The 17,824-nt window shown below is 48.6% G+C and overlaps 1 protein-coding gene across 1 annotated transcript in view; it reads right to left on the bottom strand.

Moving 5' to 3' along the window:
• Window positions 1-677: 677 nt before the first annotated feature.
• LOC149349552 (F-box only protein 41-like) overlaps window positions 678-17,824 on the bottom strand; it is a 17,659-nt gene continuing 512 nt past the window's right edge. The window contains exons 2-5 of the mRNA XM_089576792.1: window positions 11,196-11,314; window positions 1,637-1,795; window positions 866-960; window positions 678-784 (exon numbers count right to left, since the gene is read on the bottom strand). Coding sequence (XP_089432918.1) covers window positions 725-784; window positions 866-960; window positions 1,637-1,795; window positions 11,196-11,277 — 396 coding nt within the window. The 5' untranslated portion in view covers window positions 11,278-11,314 and the 3' untranslated portion in view covers window positions 678-724. The remainder of the gene's footprint in view (window positions 785-865; window positions 961-1,636; window positions 1,796-11,195; window positions 11,315-17,824) is intronic.

Raw genomic sequence — 17,824 nt, 5'->3', positions numbered from 1 at the left:
CAGAGGACCTGCGTGCCCTGAGCAGGTGAAATATATATATATATATATATATATATATATATATATATATATATATATATATATATATATATATATATATATATATATATATATAACACTTTGTTTTAACACAATTTAATTGATTGTAGTTTGCGTTTGACTAGCTTTTGAAGTCGTCCATCCAGCTATTGGCTGCGTTAAAGACATCTTTCATGTTTTGCACAGAGAAAAAAACGCGCGTGTCGTCAGCGAATAATACAATGTATGGTGTATTTGGGATGTTTACCATGTCATTGGCGTAAAGAAGAAATAAAGTTGGACCAGGAATGACCCCTGAGGAACACCACAGTTTATGACGAGACACTTAGAGCGAGATTCATGAAGGGAAACGAAATGTCTCCAGTGCTGAGGTAGTTTTTAATGAACGCATACGCAACACCTCTAATACCATACCAGGGTAACTTTTATCATATATATATATATATATATATATATATATATATATATATATATATATATATATATATATATATATATATACTTCAGCCGAGCGCCAGGCCGGGGGACGCTTGTACCCTTTTGTACCGGTGGGTGCCCGGCGGTGGGTTTCGAACCACCCACCTCCCGCAGCCGAGACGGGCGCTCAAACCAGTAGGCTCCCGAAATTCGTACACGTTTTACAACCGAGTCTTTCGCTCCAGACTTTATATCCGACGACGCCCCCCTATTCATCGGTGAGTAGTAGTCTGAGGATAGCGTCGAACGGCTTCGTTAGTTGCAGCACCTGAAAAGTGGCAAGCGAGGTCGTCGCACTAATTCTTGCAGTGATGTAATCTTTAGCATGCAGTGTCAGTTTTGTGCACACCTTTAAGCCAGCAACACAGTCGTTGAACGCCGACGCACAGTCAAAGTCTCGTCTGTGCAGAATGATGCTGGTTTCTTTCATTCTCGGGCAAGCACCTGCAGGAAGAAAAATTAGACATCAAAGAACATTAGTGAGGTATGCCTTGGCAGTGTAGTTTGCTGCCAAAACTTATGCCCGACATTAAAGCCTTATAGTTACTACTCACCTTTGACGCCGCAGCATAAATTGTTTTTTTTTTGTTTTTTTTTACGCACATTCGCTGTTCATTTTCCGTAGTAGGTGCTCCACCCACTTCCACTCTCATTTGTAGCTTAATACACGCTTAGCCCGTAGTGTTTGTTATTTAATGAGATGGTTTGGCTCTGCAGCTGATTTCCAGATCGCTGCGGACAAATTTTATTTCCACTTTGTCGTCTCCGCAGGCCCGTTCGCGTTAAGCATCAATTTGGTATTGTCTATTGGCACGAGCGCAGTGAAAATAATGCAAAGCCTCCGAGCAGTGATAAATTGAGTTCTGTTTACACAGATGGCATTGTTCCAACAATCAGTGCCACCGAAAAGCGACACATTTCTAACAGGCGCTGGGGTGGCATATCGCTGTTGGCATCGAGCCACAATGCTTATACTACATCACCTAATTGCGTAGGCGAAAATGTTATGCCAACAGCAAATGAGGCTTTTCTTTCTCTACCATATATTTTATATAATTCAAGAAAGCGCTGAGGACGTATTCGTGACTGAACACCGGCCACTTCGGCCGTGACATATTACCTTGCAGAATCACGACAGCTCTGTGCGATATAACGGTGTGCGTCAAGTACAGGTGCTCAATTCGTTGCAGGCCAGCTTCCACCATTGCTTCAGCGGACGCCTCGTCAATTGCAGGCCCTCTGTCGATCTCGAAAGACGCTAGGTTCACACAGGACCGCACTGCGACAGAGACAGAGGGAACGCAATAAAAAATAGAGAAAAGGCAGCTGCAGCACATAAGAATCCAAGTATCGAAACTGACACAGTGTCTCGCATTCAGCAGCTGCTGCGCAAAAGCATTTCACCGTTTCCATGCATTTAGATGAGGGCCTCCTGAGGGGAAGCGTGCTTTTAGTGTGCGTCGGGGCTCCTACGAAAGACACGCGATTCTCGCAGTTACTCGCACTCGCGGGGACGCGAGGAAGACTTTTCTCTGTCATCACAGAGAGCGTATTTGTAAGGGTGTTGGCAAGGAGTCTTAATACTTGGAAAGGTAAACCGTAAACTAATCGCGTGATTTACCAGGAGCGATTAAATACAAGCCCATTTTAAGAAATGGGCAAACTGTCTTTAAATGCAATCAATTTAAAGCGCGCGCACAAACTCATCGTATTATAACGAAACGAAAATCCCGAAATATTTCTCTTTGAAACAGTTTGCTTCCATATAGGGTGTTTTGTACGGAGTACAAAAAAATGATGGTTGATTTGCTCAGTTAGGACAAATGCGAATTAGGCGCGCTAGCACAGTATGGCCATTTATTTGCATTATCTTGTCTTGCATTGTTTATCGTTGTTATGCTTTGTTATTCATAATATAACTATGTGATTAAAATGGTACATCAAGTGCATTCTCTGTCTTTGCATGGCATGGATGAAGTACAGTACATACATGATACAATGTTTATTACAGTCTTTCTGTGCATGCTTATCAGTCACGGCTCCCGTTCAGCAAAAAATCTGCCGTTTTCGTCGTCGGCGGCTTTGTGAGCGGAAAAGCAGGTGCCCAGCCCGATACCTAGGTCACGTGACCTTGCAACGTCATCACAAGGTGTCCACCGTGTCAGGTGGCGAACACCTGTTGAGCGGGGCACCAGAACGACAAAAGGCTTTTTCCGTGAATGTGGGCTTGAGTACTAAGAGTGAATAAACTTTATTAATATAGAGTAATCACGCGGGTGGTTCACCCAGGTCCGGGAAACCAATGGCGAATACGGCCCTCCAAGCCTGACCGATCAGCTGGCGCTGAAAGGGGAGCTCTGTGTGAGCCTCCCTCTGCTCATGGCTGAGTTCCTGTAAACGGTACGCGTTTCGTTGCTCGGGGCAGTTCCAGACCATGTGGAGGATGTCTGAAATCTCTCCGCAGGCCGGGCATGCCTTTGTTGGGTATTGCGCGGGCCAAATCTTATTGTGTCGGGCTAAGTTTGGTAGTGTGCGGGCTTGCATGTTTCGCCATATAGTGGCTTCCTGACGAGTGAGGTGTCTGTGAGGGGCTGCGTATTGCCTGCGACTAAGGCGGTGGTAGCCCATAATTTCACCGTATGTTAGTGGAGACGAATGTTCAGAGGAGAATGGCGACGGGGCTCGGAATGTATGGCCTCGATCTGTCCTGTAAGCCGTCTCATTGCCCTGTATGCCTTCGTGGGCAGAGATCCACAGAATACTGTGACGTGTGTGTGCCGGCAGTGCTATTCCTCATGATGCGGGCGGCCGCTTGGCAGAGTTCCCCATTGAGGTACGCCTTGCAGGCTTGCTGCGAGTCGCTCATGATTGTAGTCATTTGCGCGGTTGTGTGAGCGTGCTTGATGGCAAGCGCGATTGCGACTTCCTCAGCGTCCGCTATGCTGTTTCGGCTTTTAACCGTGGCGCTGGCTATATCCACTCCAAGGCCGGTTGTGACGGTTGCTACCGCAGCCGAACGACCTTGGTAGGGGCTGGCGTCAGTGTAAAGAATATTTGCTTTGCGACGTATGACCTTATGTTGTATTTGCTTGGCTCGGGCCTTTCGTCGTGCACCATGGTGAATGGGGTCCATATTCCGCGGTTGGCCAAGGGTAGCCCGGTCCGTGGTGCGTGAACGTTTTCTGTGTGTGAGTACTAAGGCACTACAAAATAAATTATGTGATGTTCACTGTTACTGTACTCAGACGACAGAAATCGGCGTGGATGGATGTGGAGAGGTGGTGCGCGACGTCATCAGCCGGCCAAATTTCGCCCCTGCTCCCGGACTGACTATTCACATGGGCAGCAGCCGAGAGGGACAAGCAAAGCGGCCGGGCTGCGGAGGCAGAGCGAGAAGGGTCGAAAGAGGGGGCCCAAAACAATAACCCCTGTTGTTGGGGAGCAGGGTTGTGCCGCTTTCAGGACGAGAGGGGTAGGGAGAACAGAACAGATGCATGAAAGAGAGGAATTTATGGAAAATCGTTTTGGTGCAAGAAGGAAGCGGCATCCTGCACACGCGCTTCAACACATCGTGATCCATGAGGCCAACGTAAACAGAACGATACAATGGCGGCGGAGAGAGCATTGCTATCAAATCCTTGTACAGACTCTTACGCGAAACAGAAAATAAGTACTCGTTAGAAAATCTCTCAAAAACCTCACAGATGCGCAAACTTCCTGCATAAAGCCTAATAAAGAGGGGCGCTCAGTAAAATTTGATGAAACCACTATATTTGGAAACAGAGTCATGAAATTAAACTGCAAGAATGTTCTAATAATCGGATGGAAACAGTCGCGAAAAAAGAAACGGGCAACTAACTGCCTCACATAAAGGTGAGCAATAAAGCCCAATCCTGCTGCGCAAACAGGCCTGACAAGATCATCACGTCGCGTCGGCTCGAAAGTAGATGCCCAAATAAAAGTCGCAAATATTAGATGAAAACGTCGGATGTATTGTCTAGCGCAGTGCAAGTCCTGGAGCACATAATAATCAATACGGCATCATCTCTGGCTCTCAGATGAATCGCTCTAACCATTCGGGCCTGTGTTTTGATTATTGGGGCTCAACGCTGGTCCGTTATGCCGGAATAAATGGTCGTGTGTGCCCCCAGATATCTTGGTGTGCCACTGCATGCATTTAACTCAAGTGCACATTTCTGGAAAGAGCGAGTTCCGGCCGTTGAGCGTTACGCTCAGAGCTTTATCCCACATCGCCTTTCGATTTTAGGTCCTGCTCAGTCCTGCAACACCTTTCTGGCAACAAACTGAGCTAACCGGTATGGCTAGCATATGGTAGGGTGAGAGCGAATTGATCAATAACTCTAAATGGGAACAGTGTTGGTCAATTGTTGAGGGGAATCCCCCAAGGTGAGGTAGATTTGTAATGTGGGAGTAATTTTAGTTGAGCATGAGAAATGAGAGTTGCACTTCATTCATTCTACACTCCGGCGGAAATTCACTTTCAGCGTAAAGGCCCGTTCACTCTTGCCCAAAAATCCGGCGAGCGAAGCGAATTCGCTCGCCGCAAAAACAAGGACCTGTTCTCACTTGTTCACGCGCGAGCGAGGCGGATCCGCCGCGCCGCTGCTGTTTCTCGCCTTTCCACACCGCTTCGCTGATAGCGGCATACACAGATATAGTGAGAAAAGTGCATAAATTTACGCTGTATGCGTACCATAAGCGTATGCATGCTTCATGGGCGTCCGGAGGGGGGGGGGGGGGCAAGAGGGGGCGGCTGCACCCCCCTGGAAAATCACTCACTCGAACCGTGAGTGATGGCCGCACGCCAGGGGCGGTGGTGCGCTCAGCCAAAAGGGTAAAAGCAGCCCCGCTTCGACGCTTGGTCACATCTGCGAAATGCCGCGTCCGGGCGCGCGTCGTTCCGCCGTTTTCAAACCACGCCACCGCCAGCTCTGCTGAAGAACGACCTGTTGCAGACATGCAGCGGCACCGGCGAGCATGTGTTTCGAGATGGGTGTCTGTTTCTTTGATCTCTAGAGAGATAGCGACACGGAGGCAGACAGTGCACAGGGCACAGGTCGCTCGCTATAATCATGATACGTTCGTACGCCGGCCACCGATGAATTCTTGAGGGGGGAAGGACAAATCAGCCGTGTCCACCCCCGCTTTGTCGGGCTGCTCAGGGGCAAGCGGGCGACGAGTTGGCGCCGCCGCCGCGCGCTGTCTCCTCCGATCCACGGGAGAGCTCGGTGCGGTAGAAGCGCCGCTTTCAGAACCTTCGGCAAAGGGGATTAGCTGCTTTTGTTCACGGCGACGCAGTCTCCAGAGGCGCCCCCACACCAGCGTTCCTTGCGTCTTCTCCGAAAACCAGCGCCTTTGGTCAACGCAGCCCGATGGCGCCTGCCTGGCTCGCCTGTCACCTCTGGCTGGGCCTCAAATCACAACAGCGCCCATGTACTGTGCGTGTCAGTGCATGGTAAAGAGACCCAGGTGGTCGACATTATCCGAAACTCTGTACTACTCCGTCCCTCATAGCCTGAGTCGTTTTGGGGCTCTGAACCCCATAAAAGCACAAAAACAAATTTTCCGGCCGAATTAGTTGCGGGTGTCCCTTCCCCTCGGAAGTCGCGCGGCGTTCCTTACACCCCAAAAGTGCGCATTCGTGGATATTGTGGCAAGTAAGCCCTTGCACGTGTGCGCGCCTCTGTGTTTGTGCTTCGGTGTTTTTAGTGGCGGGTTGTCAACGAAGGTGAGAACAACCAAGACAGCGGACGAGAAAACGACGAGCGGCGAGCAGTGTGTGTGCGGTTGCTCGACTGTGCGGATGCGCGAGCAAGATGGAGCGAGGTGTATGAAGCTGCGAGCGTGCATTTATCTTGTAAATAAGTTTTCGTTGTATATATAGTCATCTTTTGTTTTCAACGTACTCGTTCAACCATTTTTCCAATCAATATATATGATGACTGTGCACTGAGAGCGTGTAATGAAGCACAGAAATGAATTTATCACCCGTGTAACTACGCAATTCGCCCAGAAAAATCCGAGGCGCCTACAGTTGCTGTTCAAGGAAGACTGACTGAGTGACTGTAGTTGCGTGTTTGTGAACATATTGCGCTGTGTGCTGGTCATCAATTCGGGTGAGTCGAGAACCCGTATGCAGTAAGACTGAGCACTTCGAGTATTGATAGTATCTTTTTGCATTTTTATTAATTTTAATTGTTTCTTTGTTGATAAACTCCAATGTATCTCTACAATCCGCGCTTTAATTTGCTGCTTGTAATTTTCTTTCATGTGTGTATTTTACTTATTTTTTATTTATATATAAATAAATAAATTTACTCCGCAAATAGTGCCTTTTCGCTACGAATATACCCCCCCCTCCGGCGCCAACAACCAATGGGCCCCCCCCTGCAAAAAATTCTGCGGACGCCCTTGGCATGCTTACGTACGTTAAACGCAGGCGCATTCTCATTTTTAGTGCAGCGTATGCTAGCAAAGACGCCAAAATAGACTTTACCTATAGTGGCGCCATCTGGTTGTCAGGGAGGGAACCATTACTGTCAAAGAACCGACTCTGCTGTTAAGCCTAGAAGCGGCGGAATCGTCTCTCTGAATAAAAAAAATAAAGCAAGTTTATCACTTATACGTCTTCGTAGAGGCGAGATGAGACGAAGCGAAAGACCTGTGCCGAATTTCTGGCCAGTGAGCGCACTGAAAAAGGCAGCAACAACGAGAATTCAATCCGAAGCGACGGGTCCGGCTTCGAAGGGCGCCGCCATGTTTGTTGCCGCGCGGCGGAAATGGGTCCAGCCCGATCGCCCTCGCCGCGCCGCTTTCCGCGTCGCTCGGCGTCAAAAGCAGCCGAATCCGCTTCGCTCGCCGGATTTTTTGGCAAGTGTGAACGGGCCTTAAGTGTCCTTCAGTGGCGCACCATCTGGCCAGACTCATCCTGGGGGGAAACGACAAGCTCAGCATTCCGGTCCAATAAGCGCGTTTTCCACAGGCTGCGAAGTCCAAGTAGAAAAATCGTGTCGTATGGCTCGTAGTCACGTTAAGCAACCATCGGGTATCGCGCGCTGTGGGAATTCAAAACAAATTATTTATTCAGTGTCCTTTCAAACACGTTTCAAAACAAAATGGCATCTGCGCAGCCAATAAAGCAAGGTTCGATATTTTTCGGTGACACACGGCAATTTAGAGAAGAGACAACAATATTTTTCTGTGGTGCAACGTTTTAAAAGGTAGGGCTTCAATGTGCCGCTCAAAGAAAAACGCTTTAGTGCAAGGCAAAATCGGCGTTTTACGCACTCGAATTCACGTCATGCCACTTATGACCATAGTAGAAGGAGCGATACAGTGGCAGCGGAAACAGCATTGTTATCAATACTTTTTTTGTATGGATTTTTACGAAAAACAGGATTGTAAACGATCGGATGACGCAATTCCACATCAGCGCCTACTCCCGCCCAGACGGCGGCAGTCGTCTCCTCTGGGGCACACACGTGACGTCTGGCTGGGTGCGCTGGCCCTAGAGTGCCTACTGCACTGCCTGCCCATCCTCCTTCCTCTCTTCACGACGCCGTCTGGACGCCGTTTGTGTTTGTGATGTTTGTTTTTGCGAGTGAGGCGCGTCGACTCAGCGTGGACAGCGGAAAGCGCAGTGCGTGGTGCGCGATCATACTGATGCGTGGGACGGTGCGAGCCCTATTGAAGTGCGCGAACAAGAATTGAGTTGTAACTGTAATATAGCCGTTGTTTATTCGCAATAATTTGTGTGTGCGTCGAGTGTTCTTACTCGCTCCCCCTCCCTTTTTTGTCATCTCTAATAGGATATATGCAAAAGTCAACTGTCAACAAACGCCGAAGTAAAGATGGGCGTTCGACAAAATTAGAAGACACTCGTGCTTTCTAACTTTGTCGAACGCCCATCTTTACTTCCGCGTTTGTTAGTTCCAAACTTAGTGGCACTCAGTTGGGAAGGAGGCTCACAAAGTTAACTTGCGAGATTGCTCTTATAATGGGATGGGAGCGAGCGAATTAGTCGCACGTTTCATCTTGGAGAACCGCTACAACCGACTCAGGGCTCCTAACACGTGGTTTATACAGGTATGTTACATGAGATTTGTAAGTGTAGTCCAGTCATGATTTCTAGCGCGTATTGCTATTATTCGTACCATGTGCGGCTGTTTTATTGTGATGCGCTTCCGCAGCAGGTTTTGATAAGCCTTTAAACATCGACGACGCGCTTATAACGGCGTTCTTCGCGCAATAATAAAAAAAAAACGATTGAGCCGTACGCGTATCGACGCACGGTGCTTTGCAGCCGGCGCTGCCATGATTGTGGCAACGTTCTGAAATTCGACCCCGGCCGCCGCCGAGTCCGCGCGGTTTTCGCCGCCGCCGCTGGTCTCGTCTTTCCGCCGAGCGGGGCGATGCAATTACTCACTGACTGCTTTTGGCGCCGCGACGACGACCGGCCGTTTGCCACTTCAGAGCCCCGCCTCGCTGCCAGACAGTGTAAAACCATTCCCGTACAGCAACGAAATGAAATTGCGTATATCCATTCCCCGCTGCACGCAATTCACCCTCATGCACTTTTCGTTACGCGTCGCATGCAAATCCCCGCATTCTCAGCTGTCCATCGCTCCGATGTCACAAGCCTCTCTTGGAAGATTGGCCTCCACACAGAAAGTGACGGTGCTCTTTTTCGTGAACAACCTCAAGCAATTTTTTTTTTTACTTCTACCATACTTCGCGGACTTCGGTTATAAAAGGACACAATTTCATAAGCAGCAGACATGACATCAAAGCTGGTGGCTTACAGCGAATCAGAGCAAGATAGACTATGGACTAAAAACGATCTTGTTCGTCCCTCCGTTCGTCTCCTCTAGGCTCTACCAATGGCTTAACATTTAGTCCTAGAAATCTGCACAGAGCTGCCTCTTCACGCAGTTATTTTTTTCGCTGGCCAAGCATCGTTTCCGGGGTTAACCATCGTTGTCGCTTCCAGGAGGACGGAAAATCTTTTCCGAGTGTTTGGTTTGGTTTGGTTTGGTTTGTTGGGATTTAACGTCCCGAAGCAACTCAGGCTATGAAGGACGCCGTAGTGAAGGGCTCCGGAAATTTCGACCACACGGGGTTCTTTAACGTGCACTGCCATCGCACAGTACACGGGCCTCTAGAATTTCGCCTTCATCGAAGTTTGGCCGTCGCGGTCGGGATTGAACCCGCGTCTTTCGGGTCAGCAGCCGAGCGTCGTAACCACTGAGCCACCGCGGCGGGGCCTTTTCCGAGTGTAGCGTTTCAGTCTGTTCTCAGAAGCAACCCACAGACTCTTCCCTTGAGCTCTTCCGTAGCGTTCTGCAGCTCAAGGCTGAAGTTTGCCAGGAGCACGTTAGTTCATTTGACATAAATTTCAGAGTACTCCTTTGCTTACTCGATTTCGCTACCTCATATGAGTAGCCCTCCTTTCTCCCTTAACTCAGAGAAGCGCTGAAGGGAGCCATCTAATTTTCGTGCCGTTCCTAGGTGCTCCTTGGTAAGGAGGCACTCAGCCACTTGTACGTGTCTGGTGTTAGGAATATGCGCCTGTCAACAGAAATATGTTAGTTCAAACTGAAAAAAAAGCAAGTGCTTATCTATACCGTTATATTTACCTTCAGGTACACGCGCCTATTATGTGCTATGGTTTTGCATTTTAGGCACATTGTTTCAGTGCTCTAGGTAGCTTGGCAGGAAAACATAGTTTATCTGGCAACAACCCGTTGTTTACAGCGCAGCGGCAGTGCAGCAGCAAATGTTCGCTCTGCCTTTGTGAACTCGTCGTAACGGCAGCCGCTGGAGACGGCCTACTGCGCAAGCGCAGAGCACGTGGTTGTGCAGTGAGGCATGCGTTCAGGTCAAGCAACCAAGTAAGAAAGCATTAAGGTAGCGTTGCACAGCCGGCCAAATCTTTAGCTGGCCTGCGCAACGGCTGCGTTTTCCGTGCTCCTGCAGCTTATGACGGCGCAAACTTGCTGAGATATCAAATTTAAGCAGAGGCTCACTAAACCCCTCCTTAATATTGAGCTTTCCCCAAGATTGCTTCGTCACAAAGAGCACGAGCGCAGAAAAAGCGGCCGTCACGCCCGCCAGCTGAAGATTTGGCTGGCTGTACCTCAAGGAAAGGACGCTGCCGACGAGGCCCCACAAAGGGCTCCTTAGTAAGGCGCATTTAAAAATCGACCGAAGGAGGGAGAGTCGCTCATCCTCACTAAGGCAAGACGCATTCTAAAATTTGTTCGTAAGGGTGTTTTAGCCAAAAAGGCACGTTAGAGCCAACATGGAGATATCAGCTTCCAACTGCCAGAGGTTCACCTGTTTTGCACGCGTGCAGGAACAAATGCTTCAAGGACACGAATATTGCAGGAAATTCAACTGAGCCACATGAAAGGCTTACAGACAGCAATAACAGCCGCAGCCTTCTCATGTTCCTGCAGAATAGACTGCCCGACTATCTCTAGTATATCGGCAGCCCCAACTTATGCCATACGGCAAGTGTTGGAATTAAAAGAGGAATAACTGCCGGCTTGTGCGCTTGCTCGGTGACATGGAATTGCATCGCGCGAGGGCAGCTTGATTTGTTTTCGAAATGTTGCTTCGTTTTACTTGTCAGAAACAACCGAAATGAACGGACGTACGAACGCAGCAGACGCTGGCCAACGTGAGGCTCCTTCCGCCGACGCACAGGACCTGCAGCTTAGGCCAGCACTTTCCCAACATCTGGCAGACCCGATGGCCAGCGTAGCCTTGCCTTTTTCTGCAAGTAGAAGATTGCCGCACGCAGTGGTTACCTACACGCATAAGGCGCGAAAGCAAAAAAAAAAAACAAAAACAAAATGGAGACTGATCAGGTTTATAGAAATGTCAATATAGGTACATGGCTCTCCAAAGTATTAAAGTCGAAGCCGGATATATCGAACGCGGATATTTTTAATTAGTGGCTATATAGTGTCACGTGTTGGTGACGGCAGTCCGGCATTCAGGAATACAGCGAATATGGCTTCTAAAACAAATTTTATTGGGGCTGACTCGCGCCCACTAAGAAGTGAATAGTCGACTCGACGGCGGCGATAGCAACAGCGTGCTCGGCGGTCGTCGAACAGAATGCCCGCCGCTCTCGGCTGCACTCAGTTTAACACTGATAACGAAACTTCGAGGCATGGCGTGCAAAGCAACCACAACAGTCTCGAACAAAGCAGAATCGGTTCCGCCTGGGTGCCATAATTCGAGACAAATCTGCCCACGCTATAAAGCCGCGTGCCGGCAGCTTTGAGATACGAACATATAACCATTACAAAGCTTTGCGTCAACAGAACATCTGTTAGCCTCTCGAAAACCCCATGCAAAAGTATAGGAAAGTCGCGCAGTATATCGAACAATAATTTCGCCGGCCATTCCATGCGTCGAACTATACGACACGCCGCTGCAAGTGGCGCTTTGCCTAATGACGCACTTCGAACACTTTTCGCGCGCAGCGACGGGTTAGCTGCACGGCCTAGGGCACCTGCTGGCAGCGCTAGCGCTGTGAAACCATGTGACAAGGTGGACATCGGCTGTGGTTGAGGGTGGCCTTCCATCTCCTGCTCTCATTTTTCACTCCGCATCGCTGTGAGGGGGGGGGGGGGGTGCCAACCTTACTAAAGCCTAGTGGTGGCCCTCTCCTGGCGTACTTCGCCGCCGAAGACGTTGCGAAAGCCAACTGCACCTTAATTTTAATGAGCGGTCACACTATTGTGCACTGGTAACAGAATTTGATGAACAGTCATCATCATCATCATCAGCCTGACTACGCCCACTGCAGGGCAAAGGCCTCTCCCGTGCCTCTCCAATTAACCCGGTCCTTTGCCAGCTGCAGCTACCGTATCCGCGCAAATTTCTTGATCTCATCCGCCCACCTAACTTTCTGGTTCCCCCTGCTACGCTTGCCTTCTCTTGGAATCCACTCCGTTGCCCTTAAGGACCAGCGGTTATCTTGCCTTCGCATTACATGCCCTGCCCAAGACCATTTCTCCCTCTTGATTTCGACTAGGATGTCTTTAATCCTAGTTTGTTCCCTCACCCACTCTGCCTGCCTCCGGTCCCTTAACGTTACACCTGTCATTTTTCGTTCCATAGCTCACTGCGTTGTTCTTAATTTAAGCTGAACCCTCTTTGTTAGCCTCCACGTTTCTGCCCCATAGGTGAGTACCGGTAGGATACAGCTGTTGTATACTTTTCTCTTCAGGGATATTGGTAAGCTACCATTCATGATCTCAGAGAGCCTGCCTCATACGTTCCACCCCATTCTTATTCTTCTAGTTATTTCCCTCTCATGATCCGGATCAGCAGCAACTACCTGCCTTAAGTAGACGTATTTCCTTACCGCTTCTAGCCCCTCACTACCAATTGTGAACTGCTGTTTCCTGGCGAGACTGTTGAACATTACTATGGTCTTCTGTATGTCAATTTTGCCTGTCTCTCTGACTGTCTAATTCATTGCTCATACTTCGCAGTTCATCCCCTGAGTGACTTAGCAAAGCAATAACATCAGATAATCTCAAATTACTTAGGCATTCTCCATTAACTCTTATCCCCAACTGTTCCCAATCCAGGCCTCCGCGGGACACCTCCTGTAAAGTGGCGGTGAATAGAATAGCATTGGCGAAACCGTGTCTCCGTGCCCGACACTCTTCCTTATTGAAATTTTATTGCTGAACTTATGATGCAATATGACCACTGAAGTAAGTAAAGCAGTGGCTAGTTCGAAAGAAGCGTCCTCTGCAGCTTGGATGCAAAGCGAACTAGGGTCACTGAGGCATGGTCTCCAAGATCACCAACACGCGGGCGATCTCGGAGGCCATGACCAAGGCCTAGCGAGCGGGGCGCTGCCAGCACGCCGGCGGGCGGTAAGTCGCTGCAAAAAGCGCGTCACTAGTGTGGGTCAAAGCGCTCTTGCCTGTAGGTCACAGATAAGCTTATTTTTTGTCATTTTTTACATGTCAAAATATCGATATATCGAACCATTTCGCGATCCCCTTCGAGTTGGGTATATCCGGTTTCGACTGTGCGCGCTAATAATGTACGGAGTGTCTAGCGTTCCGTCCAGACGGAACATTTGCTGCTGCTGCAGTTCCGTCCGGACGGAATATTTACTGCAGCTAGAGTTCCGTCCATACAATAGACAGTTTTAGTTTCACGTACACAGAAGCTTCACGTAAGTAGAGCGCTTACGCGTCACCAGTGCGCATGCGCAGAACGTGAAGTTGAAGTGTCTGTGTGGGTCGCACGGACGAACGTGAGATTGGGATCTTTGCGTTGCGGTCTTCACGTTGCTTGCGTACGTGGCATTGGCAAGATGGCGGCGCCCTGCCCGCCCGCTTCACAACGATAACAGCTTCGTCGCTAATCCTTCGACGTGGTATCGTGCTGTGCTGTATTTGCCTTCAGTTGGTCCATTCTTGCTCTCGCATGACGTTTTAGGTGAGAACTAGCTTTTGTTTTCCAGATAGAAATCCGTTTCAGCAGCTTCTATGCCTGACGGAGAAGCGTTTGTGGTCGTCATAGCAACGAGTGTGCCGACGGTCTCGCGAGACCACGCGAAGCTCAAAACCTAGCGGGATATCGCGAGACCCTCGGCACAGTCAGCGGGAAAAGCAAAACGGTGCACGTTTTGGCTCCGTACGCAGACGTCAACATGAGTGGGACACCAGCGCGCCTTCGCTTCTCGAAAAGCAATGATTTAAATATGATGCGGGGCGTGAAAGAATGCCATCCCTTTGAAGGTAACATGCAACATACAGTTCGGTGGAATAAAATCGCTCAACGTTTGTCAGAAGACAAGGGGGAAGGGTTTACCGCCCGCACTGCGGCTTGGCCTGGCTCCGCTCCAAGCAGCTCGACTAAGCAAAATTAGTTTTCTTTATCTGTACTAGATGGCGCGGCTCAACATGATAGCGCATTTTTTAGGTTTGCGTTCCACATCTACACAGTTTGCGTCCCGCACGTGTAGCTAAACTGTACGAAGCGACACGAGCGTACGCTACGTAGACTGCTCACGTTTACGTGCGTGAAGGTTCTACGTCTACAACTGTCTAATGTCCGTACGGCCCATACTATTCAAAATGGGTGATTTCTACCCACATAAAGCATTCCTTTGCGTCTGGAATAACCAGTTGACCAAACTGTATCCAGATGTTCTCTCTACGAATGTATACAGCACCAAAATATCTGTCCGCGTACTGCGTTTAGTGACATCCTCGAAGGTATAACTTCCGTGCATGCATGCAGGATCAGGAAAATGACACTGTTAGAAGCAGAGTGCAGAAACTCTTCGCGAAGTGATGTGAAGCAATGTCGCTATTTGTGCTGCAAGATGACGTAGCGCGAAAAAGACTAAGACGTACAAAAACGGTCTACAAGCATCATGCGAACGCACCAACAAACCCAAGCCAAAACTCGATCTATTGCCATTTCTCACTGACTGCTTGGAAAATAAAATGATGCAGCAGAATATCCTGTCACACATTAGGCGGAACAGGATTGCCACTTTTTTAAATGGACATGAAAAAGTCTGCAAGCAAACTGGTTTCCCAATCCCTAACGCCAGCTTTAATTCCGTCTTGACATAACTCTTGTGGCAGATAATGCTGGACGGAACTGTATGGTGTCAGATACAGTTCCGTCTGGACGGAACCCCATCGGTACATGCAGTTCCGTCTGGACGGAACTTTGGCGCAAGTTGTAGTTCCGTCTAGACGGAACTCTAGCGCAAATTGTAGTTCCGTCTGGACGGAACTGTAGCCACAGCCAATAATGTAACGTTGTGGTGACGGCAGGCAGGCCGAGAACATTGAAAAAAAAAAAAAAAAACGAAGCCTCGCAGCATTATATATTCCTGTCGCAAAGTTGAAAAACATTTATCGAAGTACGATTTTCGTAGAGGCTAAATTGCATAAGCGAAAAAATCGAATGAGAAATTTATTTGTCCGATTAAACTATTTTGAATAACTCATTCAGCTTTTGTGGACTTCGTTGAGAGAGTAATTGCTTATATAGCACCCACTTGAGCGAAGCTAAAGAAAATAAATAAAAGCTATGCTGCTTTCTCAGCAAATTAGCAGCTACACCAATCGGGGCGGCCAGCAGACTGATGGTTCGTATAAGTGACTGCCGCGGACAGGCTTTGGTGCTAGGATATCAGGATCAATTTTTCTTCATCTGCAAAGATTCTGAGAAAGTTTTGCAGCTTTACTTTGTAGCCGTATGGTTGCGCCCAGGTGGGCATTAATGAGTAATTAGTCCCTAACTTTTTAACGGAGTAATCACCGCTTTAATTGGAACTACTGTATGTGAAGTTGACGTAATAGAACGCAACTCTACCCATTTTCCTATCCGGAAAAGGTGAGCGTGTCATCCTTTTTTTGATTTCTGAGGAAGCAGACAGCACTGTGAACACGTACTGACATCTCTCATCTGCTTTGGAAGCATGATTCGAGTTTGTGACGGCTCGTACGGGCAAGCGAGCTTGCGGAAGATGTAGAAAACAGCCTCAAACCACGCAGCGGCCATGGATTCGGTAAAATAAAAATAAAACAATAGCCTTTAGTTGGGCGACGATGCCCTTTATTCTTATAGTAACATATGAGGGAGATGTAATAATTAAACTGTTCGTTAATGCAGTAATTACCTAATCATTTGGCGAACTTATATAGTCCCTGTAGTTCCTCTTCGTGTCCGAGCTCGTGGCATGGACTGATCGCCGCAGAGCTTTGGCCGCTGGGTCCAGGATCATACAGCACGATGTGCTTGCAGCGGCCGACGATAGCGCGGGTGCCCCGCAGCCACTCTAGAATGGTCTCGGACCCAGCGGCTAACGCCCTGCGGCGCTCATGCCAGTCCAGGCCACGAGCTTGGGCCTTCGCGTCAACTATGCGGAAGGCGGTACTCCAGATATGGTGACGAAAGTCGTATGAATGGCACGTGTTTTTTTGTTTTTAAGGCGGAAGCCTTTAACGCCTCATCGTTGTAAGCAGGAGCTGTCGACAGAAATGCCACGCTTTTCAATTGGTCGAAACGGTCGTGACGTCACAGTGCGCGAATTTCAAACGGGGCCAATCGTACTTTGGCTACTAACCATGCAACCAATTAAAGGGATCGTATAGTGATGCTCCAAATAAGTGGAGACTGAGTTTAGTTAATTGCTTACTTAACCAATTAGTCTAATTAACCTTTCTAGTCATACCAGATAAATAAATAAAACCGAGTAAGAAATTGGCCGAGCTTGGGAATCGAACCCCGGTCTCCGGAGTGCGAGTCGAGCACGCTACCACTCCACAATGCCAGCTCGATGGTTTGGAATGAACAAAGGTGCGTCTAGTGAATACGGTGTCTTCGTCCACTCCCATCTTCCTCCCTTCCCGTTACGGCGAGGTTTAGGTGTCCACCGAGGTATGAGAGACAGATACATTTCCTTTCCTCAAAAACCAATTTACCAACGAGCAAGGCGTATTTGTCCGCGTTTCAGATTGGTCCAAATTGTCGTGACGTCACCGCGCGCGAATTTTGACGGGTGTCTACCGAAATATGTGAGACAGTTACTGCGCAACTTCCTTTCCTCAAATACAATTTTCATTTTCTTCATTACGGCCCCTCTTTCTTCTTTCACTCACACTTCCTCCCTTCCTGTACGGTACGGCTCAGGTGTCCACCGAGATGACAGAGAATTACAGCCCCATTTCCTTTCCTCAAAAAGCGTTGCGTTCAAAGCGAAACGCATCGCGCCGAACGGGTGGTGGCGTTCCTTGGACTCCGTGGCAGCGCTACAACGCGCTGTCGCGTTCCACTCCTAAAGGCGAAGCTTAAGCGTCATTAATTGGCAGTTAATTAATGCACCAACAAAATGTGCAGTGAACAATCGCGTAGCAGAATGCAGCACTCAGGCTTTCGCCTTTCACAACTTTAGCCGCTAAAGTTCCTCGTATTTTTTTATTTTTTTTTTCAAAAATACGGTGAAAAGGAAACAGCTACTCCTTGCGTGATTCATACTTGATCTCGAGGAGTTTGTTTTGCGCCAACAGTTCTTGACGGAACAACATGAAAAATAAAATGCAAGTACCAAGTGTAGGTAGAAACCACAGTAAGAGTGCTAACAGTACGGTTCACCTCACAGTGGGCGCCACAACGCCTCACATGTTATTGCTGCAGCAACGGACGGACACAAAGTTAGCAGTTGTGTTCAAGCGAGGTTATCTACGTTTAACTTTATTCGTCGATTGCAGAAGTCGAACTA

Source organism: Amblyomma mixtum, chromosome 3 (genome assembly GCF_055824585.1).
Source record: "Amblyomma mixtum isolate Tamu chromosome 3, ASM5582458v1, whole genome shotgun sequence".
In the NCBI taxonomy this organism is placed as follows: domain Eukaryota; kingdom Metazoa; phylum Arthropoda; class Arachnida; order Ixodida; family Ixodidae; genus Amblyomma; species Amblyomma mixtum.
The sequence above is the reverse complement of the archived record's forward strand: the minus strand, read 5'-3'. Positions and strand labels throughout refer to the sequence as shown.